This window comes from Hyperolius riggenbachi, chromosome 9 (genome assembly GCF_040937935.1).
Source record: "Hyperolius riggenbachi isolate aHypRig1 chromosome 9, aHypRig1.pri, whole genome shotgun sequence".
In the NCBI taxonomy this organism is placed as follows: domain Eukaryota; kingdom Metazoa; phylum Chordata; class Amphibia; order Anura; family Hyperoliidae; genus Hyperolius; species Hyperolius riggenbachi.
In genome coordinates this window covers 47,459,736-47,472,971 of record NC_090654.1, presented here as the reverse complement: position 1 = coordinate 47,472,971, position 13,236 = coordinate 47,459,736, and the positions used below count along the sequence as shown (strand labels likewise).

The window sequence follows — 13,236 nt, the reverse complement described above, 5'->3', positions numbered from 1 at the left end:
TGGAGAGGGGAGGGAAAAGCGACTTGTACGATGCTATGGAGAGGGGACAGAAAAGTGGCATGTACCGTGCTATGGAGAGGGGAGAGAAAAGTGGCATGTAAGAACACTGCATTGCTTGGTCTGTCTATCATAGTCCACACTTCCCTTAGCCTGTAAAAATCCACATGCTGTCATACAGCTCTGTAAGCATTCCGTGTGCAGGAAAAACAAATGTGTAATGACAAAGACAATAAAAAACTGAGGTCTTTAGGCAATGTCACTGCTGCAAAACCGTACATGCAGAGAGGATAACTTGCATACTTGTGTCAGGAAGCTGAGGAAATCACTCAGCCCCTGCAGCAGTTTCTGACATCTAATCCATCCAAATAAACCAGCTCTGCAGAGTCGCACAATGATGATGTATGTGATTGTACTTCCCACTAGAGAGCTGGGTGGGAGTGTCTGAGGGCTAGGGCAAGGGTGGGTAATGCATACTAAATCAGATAGGAGGAAACAAGAGTAAGGTAGGCAATTACATCAGTTCCAAGATGGCAGCCGCCTGAAACCGTTTTCTCTTTATTTACTATATAAAATTCACTGAAATCACAACGTGGACAATGCAATACATATGTAATGTATGTAGAGTAAGTATTTATCTACTTATATATGTATTGGGTTTTTTTGAGACAGTATAGCTGGCAGTTCCTCTTTAAACTACGGTGTCACTCCACACTTCAAGTTCTTAATGAAGTTCAGTACTAATTGAAGCAGAAGGCAAAAGACAAAAGACAAAAGCAGAACAGAAGTTAACATTTCTTTTAACTGGTTCACACTCAAAGAACTTTTTCTTAAGTGCTTGAGATGTTATAAGTTCTTGCCATGATTCCTGAGGTCTTGAATACTTCATGGGGAGATGCAATCTGATCAGGACTAATATATATTTTATGTTGTTTTATTACAAACTTGATGCTGCTCTAAGCTAACTGACTTTGTATAATACGCATGCTGCTGTTGTAATTATGGACTCCTGAGCTCAATACTGGACACAGACAAGATACTTCAATTGTTTATTTGTTCATTGTGTTGTTGTACCGTCAACAGTTTGATTGACACTATCGTAGTTAAAAAAAAAAATGAAAATTTTCAATAAATATTTTCTCAAAAAAAGAGTTCTTGCCAATGTAAATGCTTTGCATGTGTTCTCGTCTGAGCGATGCAATTTTATAAAAATCACAGATCTCGTTGCATTAGCAGGAGCTATTTTTAAAGTAGATTTTCAGAGCTCACTCGCACTATAAGCGCATTTTGAGCACTTGTGACTGATTAACAGTGGTTCCCAACCTGGGGGCGATTTGGGTTCTAAGGGGGCGGTAAATTTGTGGGGGTGACAGGGGGGCGATCAGTATGAAAAGGCAGAAAAAATAAAGTGTCGCAGTGTCACTCGTTTTTAAGAAAGTTATGGGCAAAAATTATGATCTGTATAAAATATGCAAGTGTGCATGATAGAGTTGCGTAATTCCTCAGGGCTCGTTGGTCACGCGCCGATGTAATGTCGGATATTGCAGGCCGGAAGCAGCCTTCCTCACTGAGTATCGCGCATGCTCAGTCGGAAGTTAGATATTATTTACCTGAAATATCTCCGCTTCCGCACCACGTACACACCTGAAATTTTCAGGGGAGGGAGGGGACCCCCAGATCTAGCTCTGTGTCGAATTGCAGCCCCCGAGCCCCGCTAGTTCCCGAGATAGGTTTACTGCAATCAGTCTCGGGAACCAGCGGGGCTCGGGGGCTGCAATTCGGCACAGAGCTAGATCTGGGGGTCCCCTCCCTCCCCTGACAATTTCGGGAGTGTACATGGTGCGGAAGCGGAGATATTTAGGACGTTTTACGTGGCTGCACAATTTAATGGGACGCAGGCTCCTACTGCGCAAGCGGGGCTGCACAACGTGCGGGGCTGCAATAGCTGACATTAAACCGGTAAGGGAATTGGCGCAAAGTAGTTGAGTCACCGGCTATTGTTAGCTGGCAAGGTCACAGCGCTACCCCTCCACTGGCACCACCACCTGGCGTAAGGGTATACCGTATTAAGAGAAGGGGGCGACAGGGGTGAGTTGTCTTCCCCTAAGGGGCGATACCTCATAAAAGGTTGGGAACCACTGGATTAGCACTTTCTGAGCGCTTTTTAAAAAACGCTCCCATTCACGTTCATTAAAATCGTGGTAAAAACACTGCAATTTCTACCACTATTTTAATGAAGGTGAATGGGAGAGATTTTTAAAAAGCGCTCAGAAAGTGCTAATCAGTCACAAAGTGCTCAGAAAAGCGTTTGTAGTGTGGAGGAGCCCTCAGTGTAAAAAAAAAAAAAAAGTTACTTACCCGCGGCTTCTTGTACCGGCCCCCCTGCAGATGTCCTGTCCCACGCCGGTCCTCAAAAATCCTCCAGTCCCCCTCCGCGGCTCACTTTTGTTACCATTGAATTGTAAGTTGGCAATAACAAAAGTAAGCCGCGATGGGGGGACTGGGAGATCCTTGAGGACCAGTGCAGGCACAGGACGGCTGCAGGGGGCCGGTAGAAGCCCCCAGGTAAGTGAAACTTTAAAAAAAACACTTCTTTAACACTAGCGCTTAGAAAGCTCTTGCAGTGTGAATCAGCCCTAAAGGTCACCTGAAGTGAAGGCTGCCATATTCATTTCCTTTAAAACAATACCAGTAGCCTGGCAGTAATGCAGACCATTCTAGCATCAGTAGTGTCTGAATCGCACACCTGAAGCAAGCATGCAGTTAATCTTGTCAGACTTCAGTCAAACACCTGATCTACATACTTCTGTGTTTGTGGCTCAAAGTACTGTATTAGAGGCAGAGAATCAGCAGTGCAGCCAGGCAACCTGCATTGTTTAAAGTTAATATGACAGCCCCATAGCCTTCTGTACTTCTGACATATAAAAAAAATAAAATGAAAAAAAAAAACCTGTTAGGGCCGTTTCCACTATCGGGAATTCGCATGGGCAATACAAATGAATGGGACTGTTTCCACTGGTCAGGGATTTCAGAGCGTTTTTCTGTGCAGTAAAAATCTGTACGGCAGAGCCATCAGAATTCACATACCGCATATCGCTATGCGAATCGCATACAATGTATTTAATAGGAAATTCTCATGCGGTTTTGGTATGCGAATTTTCATACGATTTCGCATAGAAACAATGGAAAAGCATGCAGGCACTGCTATGGTTAAATTCGCATACATAGTCATCAATGCGAAATCTTATGCAAATTTTTTCCGCGCCGATTCCCACCGCACAAGTGGAAATGGGCCCTTAGGGGTTCACTGCTTTAGTGAACTGCCTTCCCATATCATATAGACCTCCTCAGAGAACAACGACCATCTCTGCTGATGAGAATCCCATGTGGGTACAGCAGCCCCTATTACCCCCAACCCCCGGACCACTCGGCCAGCGATCGGGTCCAGGCAGATCACATCAGTTGAGCGACGGGAAATAGCATTGTTCTGCCCCATTTACCTCGCCCACTGCAACTCTGTCCCCAGCATAGAACCGAACACAATTGTACCTTGCAACCAAGCAACCCGGCTGCACAGCCCCAGTCCTGCAATGCCGCACAACGGGTCGGGTCCTCATCGGGTGACACAGAGTATGAAAGGGCCTTAAGTCACAATAACACAAGTACTTCAACTAAAAGTAATCTTTAAAATGAAGGAAGGTCCCTACTACTTTGCTTTGGGTGGAGCAGTGCTGCAGTAACAAACCAGTTATGCTTTTGACAAGTATTGTCCTGGACTCAATTGCACTAATTTATTCATGACGTCAAGCGATAAGCCAAGTCCTCTGCTATGTGGCAATTACTGTCAAGCTGAAGCTCTGTAAACACGAGCCCTTTCACTGGCGCATATGTGAATGTTTACATGATATAAGGCACAGCCCAAACTATTTCTGAGCACATGCTGTCCTCCTTACAGACGCAACAGTGCATTAGCTCTGACTGACCAATGAATCACAGTCTACTATCTCCAAAAAAAACTAAGTTTAAAGCAGACCTGAACTCAGAACTTCCTCTCTATTCTAAAAGATAAGCAACAGCATAACTTAAAGAAAAACATTTGTTACAGCTAATACAAATCCTGCAATAAATGATTTGCAGCGTGTCTACTTCCTGCTTTCATGGAAGCAGGGGGTTAACAGCCTGTGTTTACAAATTAGCTGCTCTGCTGAGGCAGCCAGTTGACACAGCTGAGAGATCAAATTACAGAGGTGCTTAGTCACAGATTAGAAGGAATTAGACAGGCTATGCACTCTAAATACATACAGGGTGCATTTCTCTAGGTTTTCCTTCTGTCCTGTAAAGGCAACAATGGTTAATTTGCATATATTCAGCAGTGTTGCACTGGGAGACATCTCAAGCTCATCCCAACCTGAATTATCGGAAAGTCTTTCTGTTTTAAGAAAGCAAACTTGTTTTCCTCAGTATTTTAGTAAGGGGGCTTTTAGGACTATTGTAGCCCCTCACACACTCCAATGAGTTCTGGTTCACCATGAGCTTGCTGGTTAGTCTGTCCCTCTCGGTGTTACAAGCCCTACTCCATAGAGCCAAATTAATCCATGCCATGCACTGATGAGGTTTAAACAATCCAAAACAGTCTGTATTCATGTTGGATTATTCTGGCTCTGTACAAATTAACAAGCTGACACATCATTGCATTCCAGCGGTTCTGGAGGTGTGTTTAGCTTCTAAGGGCAACAATGGTTAATTTGCATATATTCAGCAGTGATGCCTGGGAGACATCTCAAGCTCACTCCAACCTGAATTATCGCAAATTCTTTCTGTTTTAAGAAAGCAAACTTTTGTTTTCTTCTGTCATGTGCAAGAGTTAAAGGTTCTCTATAAAAAGCCCACATGCAAGGAAATAAATTGTAAACTAGATTTTGAATGCCGCCGACCCGGTTTATTTTGCCACAGGCCAATTACCCCGCCTTTATCTTGAAAATGTCAAACCGCCTTTTAGATGGGCTCATTAGCACCTCATACTGATGCAGAGCAGTTTGATGCAGTGCAGGACACACCAGGGTGCCGGTCTCCAGGGACTTCTCAGCTAAGCTCTGGAAATACCTCTAATAACATATCAAACTGAGGAAGTCAGAGCTATTTATCCAAATAAGTGTAGCCATGAAATAAATCTCACAAGAGCAATGCACTTCTGCTCACTTCCCCAAGAAGGGGACCTGAAATAAAGAAACAAAAAAGATACACACAAATCCAAAGAGGAAACTACATGAAAATTAATAGTTGTAGTGTTTTGAGGGGGGGGGGGGGGGCAGCCAAACATAGCAAAGTAGAAGCAATGTTTAAAGCGAACCCGAGGCAACATGTAAAAAAAAAAAAAAAAAAAAAAAAAAAAAAAAATGAAACGGTACATACCCAAGGAGAGGGAGTTCTTTGGATTGCCTATGGCCCCGCAGGGCGGATTTGCTGTTACACCCGCCCGCCGACAGGGGGCTAGATTTCCCCTCCTTCCCCCCTTCCTATAAAATAGCCTGCGGGCCATTTGAAACTTACCTCGCTCAAGTCCCGCGTTGCATCTCCATGGCAACAGGACGTCACATGACGTCAGGAAGCGCCAGTGTATTACACGCTGGCACGTTCTGATGTCCAATCATGTGACATCCTGTTGCCAAGGAGACAAGAGACGGGTTCCAAATTCCCCACGCGCAATTTTACAGGGGGGGGGGGGGGGGGGAGGGAGGGGGGAGTGGAATTTTAAGAATACGGCCGTGGTCCACACAATGCGGCCTGGGCCATGTAAACCTTGCCCAGGCCTGGTCTAGAGAGGCTCCCCACACTGTCCGCCACTGCTAGGAACACTCAACCTCGGGTTACCCACCTCTTCTGGCACGAGCGTGGCCGTACTGCACCTGCGACAGCACGGCTGTGCCTACACAGTAGCATGTAGTCACTTGTGCATGGACAGCTCCAGCTTACTGCGCAGGTGCAGTACAGCTGCAATCATGTCTAAATAGGAGTGCATCCCCGAGCTTCAAACAAGCCCTTGTTGTTAATCTTCAGGCTGTCCACGCTTGGCGACAGGGTACCTGATGATGGAGTGATAGGCTTCTATAGGATCCAGAGGCTTCCCTCTTTCCCTCTGGAAAAAGATAAGAAAAACGAGCAAAAGATAAGAGAATCGACTGCAGAATCGAGCTGCAAAAACGATCGAGAGGAGAAACGCACAGCAGGAACGAACCGTGTATTCCCAGCATTATGCTTGGTGAGCATTCTAGGGCCAGTCACTGCTCTGCTCCTGACCTCAACAAGAAAACAGGGAGGTTGCATAAGCAGAAACCTTTCTTATCCTTCTAGAAGGGATCCTTTTTTTAACGACTTCTCACTAAAGCTACGTACCCACGGCAGGATTTTTCTCACTTCTATAGCTCAACAAGCGATCATTTCCGTGATTTCACATCGTGGGTATGCGTGCACGGTTAGGCAAACAACGCATTGCGATGCACGGTGATAATGACCGTCTGAAGTGGAGGCAACCTGCCTTAACCCCCCAGTGTAATTCTCCTCACTAGCTACTGTGGCAAAATACACATGGTGTCCGGAAATTTTCATGTGAACATACACATGCGGTTCCACAAGTATGCACCTTGCCTCTCACTACCTAAAAGACCTCATACATTTCCGCTCTTTTTTGGGGTACTGGAAGTGCAGTAAGGCAGGAGTTACACCTGAAAAATAATGCAGAATTTTGCCTACCTAAAATGCATGCAATGATGGTCTATGGTGCCGCTGCATTTTCCGGAAGCATATGCGATTCCACATACCGTTTATAAAAATAAATACTACAACTAGCACTACTTTCCTTCAAACCGCATGCTTTAAAACGCACCCTAAAAATGCCCAATTGTGCAGAAAAACGGTATGCGATTCCCGCAAATTCAAGTTTCATCCCTCCCCCTAAACTCTCAATTGGTGTCTTCTATCTAGTCAGGTGAAGGAAGGGGAGGGAGGGGGGTGTCAGAGTGCTCCATGTAGCAACAGACCAATTTGAAAAAGCCTCTACCACAGTCTGTACTGTTTTCACTCATGCTGTCATGAACAGTTTTGACTTTTTCATTTTAAGAGTCCAGGTCCACTTTAACAGTATGAACAAAACCAAGTGTAGACAGGTGCCTTTACCCATCTGCATAGCATTGCATATGTTAAAGAAAGCATCAAGAACGTCACAAATATTTCTGCCTCTATGAAGTACTGTAGCTACACTATTAATATGTTGGCATCAGAGCAGAACGATTCCCCATCAGGGACGGATGGCGCCAATCTCTGATAACAGCGCTATCTACTAATGAAGGGTCTAAATTGTCATTTTATGTCTTATCAGAAATATTTCAGTATATTTATGGTCCCAAAGAAACCTGCCACTGGAAAGAAAGAGGGGGAGATTATAATAATGTGATAACTACTAAGATTTATTCAACAACAAAAAAACAAAATACATTCTACTATAACATCAAATAAGAAAGTTGTGGGCAGCAATCACATTTAAAGTAAACATGAGATGAAAATAAACTTAATTATCCTTTTGCTCCTAAAATTGACTTTTTTTTTTTACAGTATCTCATGGTTTTATTTTATATTTAAAGGACATCCGAGGTGAAAATAAACTGATGAGAAAAACAACTCGTCCCACGCTGTCCTCCTGCAGTCTGCCGATCAGCCCCAGTGACAGGCTCAGTCACATCAGTCGTGGTCGTCCGCACATGAATAGAAAGAAGGCCTTCTGTGCATATGCGAACAACCACGACTGATGTGACTGAGCCTGTTACCGGGGCTGATCGCTGCTGAACGGCAGACCGCGGTAGGATGGTGTGGGGCTCAAACGAGCTTATGCTGCTGGAGGAAGCAGCGGGTGAGTATCAATTCATCTTTATTTCACAGCTCTGGCTTCCTTTAAACATTTACAAAGCAGAATGAAAGTTTTGTTTTCTCTGCTCAGTGGCAACCAATTACGTGTCCCTTAAGCCGCATCTACACGAGTAGATGCGGCCGCGATGCTGCGGCTCAATTGATAAGATCCGACAGGACGGATCTCCGCACCGCCGATTCCCTGCTCGCTCCCCGCGAGGGGACAATGGCAGGGAATCGAGTGGAAGGTAAGCGGCGCCGGCAGGGACGAGCGGGGAATCGAATGCGGCCCACGCGCGGGGAAGCGGCGGGCACGCGGAAGAGGCGATCCGGCGGCTAATCGAACCGCCGGATCGCTGCAACATCTTATAGTGTAGACGGGGCTTAAGAGAAAATACATGAACTATTGACATTTTTCTATCTCCCTCTCCTCTCAGAAGATGTATTCTGCCAGGAACACTTTTTCAGTCGTAATTTGCTTATCAGCGACGTTTACTATATTCAGGCTCTGCTCACAGTGGTCAGCTGCGTTGCAGAATAATTCTGCATGTCAACTCACTGCCCATACAATTGTATAGGCCTGTTCATAGTAACGTTATTTTAACTCACTGCATGCAGGCTTTGCATTTAAGTCTATGACCAGTCTCCACTGCAGTTCACACTCATAACACGTGCGTTATGCAACTGACCACTATGAACCTAGCCTCAGAAAAGGCACCAATAAGACAGAAGCTGTCACTTCCATGCCTAAAAATTAACTCTTTCAGGCAGCAAAATAAAACAGGTTAAACAGCCTGGTTATTAGTGTTTTGCACTGTACATACACATGTTAATCTCATGTCATGTTGCCTCGGGTACACTTTAAAGGGCACCAAACAGTGCTGTAATGTAAAGCACAACCAATATCTGAATAGCAATTTGGTAAGTACAGAAGAATTCACAGACTGCTAGCAGACAGCAGATGAAGTACTACAGATGGGACATACAAAACTGTGTTAGAAAATCGTTAATGAAACTTACACCACTGTCTTTTGCCCCTCCTGAACTGACTAATTTAGACACATATTTAGGCACGACTATGGTAGGGATTAGACTGTGAGACCCTGTGGGGGACATTATGTGACAAGGCAGTATATTCTGTACAGCGCTGCATAGAATTAATGATCAATAGAACTTTTGTTGTCTCCTATTCTTATATTAAAATTCTAAGTACACCTGTAGAGTAATTGGCTGAGTGTATGGGCCCCTTTATAGGCACCCCATGACCCCCAACACTTTAATCCCTAGTTATCTGGTATGCAGTCACTGCCATGTGCCACTTTTCTTATTTCTGCTTCAAACACAAAAGGGGAATAATTGTCGAGTGAATTGTGTGCCCCCTCCTACACTGCACCCTGAGGCTGGAGCCTCTATCGCCTTTGCCTCGGCCCTATATGAGACCATCTACTACCGCCCACTATCCAGTCTGATACATCAGCCAATGACATATCCGTAGAGAGGTGAATTCTCCCCTTGCAGATTAGTGATAAGGATGCAGCCAGGAGAGAACACTTTAATTAGAGGCTATAGATTCTGGACATACTAAATTACCGGGCCGTGTTCTCTTTAATTGGAAATATGTGAAAGCTGCTCACTAAGCAAATCCTACCAGACATCAACCAGTTCAAACATGTTTCACAAAATGAACCCGACATCAAACAGCCCATTACAGTAGTGATAGAGCAGCTTAATTAAACATACCCCAAAGAGAACAAGATACAAAGTAAAAATTAAGTAAGCTACATAAAGGCATCCCACTGTGGCTCAACGGAAAGTAAAAAACTACGTACACAGCAAGGATAATCTATAACCCAAACCACGGTTTCCCCATTGAGGGCAACCATTTGGGAACGATCATTGTACAGACAAGCTACTCGACAAATCCGCCGGGAGAATGCCCAGGGGTCACAGCACTGTGTCTGCAAAGGATGCTGGAACAGACGCACACAACAGAAGATACAAGTACACACCCAATTACCACCTGAAACCATCACAAACCACTGAAAATCTGTAGGTGTCAGACAATGGAAGGCTTCTCCACACGATTCGTGCACCACCATAGGCCGTAATGTAAATTACAGCTATATAAGCGCAGTCTGAATTGCGAGAATCAATGTAATTCAGGGGGCCAGCAATAGCCAGACCCCAAATTACGTGACCAAGGGTAAATTTAAATCATCTTTAGGGGAACATAATAATAATTCCAGTATTTGTATAGTGCGAGGCAGCCACTAGTGTGCAATCAGTAGGCATTAGTAGTTAGGGAGTCTCGCCCAAGAACTCCTTACTGAATAGGTGCTGGCTAACTGAACAGAAAGAGACAAGATTTGAGCCCTGGTCTCCTGTGTCAGAGGCAAAGCCCTAAACCAGTCCACTATCCAGCCACCACTTGTTATATTCCAGAGATTTCCTAGCACAGGCAGTGCGCTAGGTTCCGGACTACTGTTCTCCCTGCGCCCAAATTACCATGCAGCCGGATCATATGTAATCTCTCAGCCATTTTTGCTGAAGAGGTAAAGTCCCACAGCAGGATCATGTGACCACAAGTATTAGGAGCCACAAGGTCACAGGTGTTATTCCTGATGTGCAGGAAGTGTGAGAAATGTGAGCAAATGTTTATTTTTAACGAAACTGTGTTCTAAAGGATTTCAAATAAGATTAGAAGATGCAATAGCCTTGCATAACTAAAGCCTAGCTGTACACTGAGCATTCAGAAAATGGCACACATTAGCTTTACTTCACAGGATTTGGACACAGATGCACTTTAATCTAATGAAATGATATACTTTTTGATTAGATTAAACTAAAGCTGACCATACACAGTACAATTTTTTTGCCCAATTAGACATACGACAAAACATCGCACACTTAAAGAAAGCCAGAGGAGGGGAAATAAAATAGAAAAAAAAAAAATCTACCTGATCCAGGGGCTGGGCGGATCAGGTAGCCACCATCTATGACTAAGCACAAGTTGTAATTTGATCCCTCAACTGTGTTAGCGGACTGCTATAGCAGAGACCTAATAGGTAAACACAGGAAGTTAACAATATTTCTGCTTCCATGAAAGCAGGAAGTAGACACTGCAGATTTATTGCAGGATTTGTATTAGCTGTAATAAAGAAATGTTTTTCTTTAAAGGTTATTATGCTGTTTATTTTTTAGAGCAGAGAGGAAGTTCTTAATTCAAGTCCACTTTAACCACAGTACATTGGCAACTTCACTATTGTATTCTATGCTTCCCACTGTGAGACAGCAAGCTTGATTGGGAAGATTCTGTACTAATTTTGGTGCTACTTATATTTGTGAAAGTTTGGCATCTGGACCCCCTAACAGTGCTGCATTTTATGTTGGCACTAATTTCCTATTTCTCTTACTTATAAACAGCAATAGACCATATCTGGCATTCACAGCTGTGCAACTACAGTGCAGGAAAGGCAAGATATGACAGGCACATCTTCCCACAGAGTTTCACATTCATGCCGTCAGAATCTTAACTACTGTATAATTGAAACCAGCTTTTGCAAACTGTGGCAAGTGCTCAGTCGCTGCAAGAACCAGTAAATCATCATAGCCAGAGTGAAGAAAGAAGCATCATTTCTATATCCTTCACAAACATCTCTACTCCTTGTTCTCCCCAAGGCTCTTTGAGCCGGGTGCTCCACCTGGCTAAATTTGGTGACCACCCGGCTGTAATCCGCTCACCTCCTCATCCTCCTATGATGTAAGCAGAGTTGCACCGACCCTGCATTCCCCCACTTGGGCTCCAACCTGGCTACTTTTTTATGCCACCCGGCTAGAAGAAAATTCTGGGGAAACACGGTTTACTGCATCTCATGCAGGTTGTGTCCAATATCATGGCAAAAATGAAGTTATATTCAAAAACTAATGCAAACAGGTGTGATAAACCCAGGGCTGTGGAGTCGGAGTCGGAGTCGTGGAGTCGGAGTCGTGGAGTCGGGCAATTTTGGGTGCCTGGAGTCGGAGTCGGGAAAAAATGCACCGACTCCGACTCCTAATGAATTTGTAACTGTAATTAAAATAGAAAATATGATAAAATGTTCTATTTCTCAGATAATAGTCATTAAAAATAATGTATATATACAGTATATATACAGTAATAGCTGTGCTTAGTCCACAAAAATGAAATAAACCAATCAAAATTAGTTACTTGTGCTGCTTCAATAAAGCAGTCCCCGTATTTTTAAGGTCAGATATACATATCTGATTGTGACTGTATATATGATGTGTACACAGGAATCTCTTATATATACTAAATAACATCTATGCTGTAAGAATAAAGCCTGATGTGTAGCTGTGTCACTAATAGAGATGGTCAACGAGATGGAAATAATTCTGCATTGATGCTGATTTATGCAAATGTACGCACTCCCTTTGCTGATGAAATAAAATAATTTGATATGTTGTTAAAATTTGGTTTGGTGACTACAAATTAAAGGGTACCTGAGACAGATGAAAAGTAAAGTTTTATACATACCTGGGGCTTCCTCCAGCCCCCTTCAGGCTAATCAGTCCCTCGCTGTCCTCCACCACCCGGATCTTCTGCTATGAGTCCTGGTAATTCAGCCAGTCAGCGCTGTCCGGCCGCATGCCGCTCCCACAGCCAGGAACATTCTGCACCTGCGCAATAGTGCTGCACAGGTGTAGTATACTCCTGGCGGCGGAGTGTGTGCATGCGCACTACGCCTGACTGGCTCAAGTACCTGGACTCATAGCAGAAGATCCAGGTGGCGAAGGAGGACAACGAGGGACTGATTATCCTGAAGGCGCCTGGAGGAAGCCCCAGGTATGTATAAAACTTTAATTTCATCTGTCTCAGGTTTACTTTGTTACACAGTAGTACTATACTCTACATATGCACTCCCCACAGAGCTGCAGGGAATCCACTGAGAATGCTGTGCACATTGAACACAGAGGTGTTGTCTGTTTACAATCTCCTCATTCCCCTGCAGAGTACCTGCACATCATTCTTACATGTACCCACACTTACATTGCCTAGGGCCTGATAGATGTTCTTTGTTCCGGTTTGTACCTTTTACAAGTACTCTTACCAAGGACTAGTTTTAGTCTAAAGGGAATAAATATAGTAGTCTACATATCCTTCTCACTTCAGTTGTCTTGTAAAATTCCTAAGCGTTGGCAGTTAAGAGACGAATTTCATGTTACATACTTTTAATCAACAAAATTGTAATATGCAAATTAGAGGAGTCGGAGTCGTGGAGTCAGAGTCGGTGGAATCCTAAACTGAGGAGTCGGAGTCGGTGGATTTTTGGACCGACTCCA

General features: G+C 44.0%; 1 protein-coding gene across 1 annotated transcript in view; it reads right to left on the bottom strand.

Moving 5' to 3' along the window:
• The window catches only part of PRKAR2A (protein kinase cAMP-dependent type II regulatory subunit alpha), a 79,533-nt gene that overhangs the window by 58,498 nt on the left and 7,799 nt on the right, over positions 1-13,236 (bottom strand). The window contains exon 2 of the mRNA XM_068252695.1: positions 12,427-12,436. Within this exon, the coding sequence (XP_068108796.1) occupies positions 12,427-12,436 (10 nt within the window). The remainder of the gene's footprint in view (positions 1-12,426; positions 12,437-13,236) is intronic.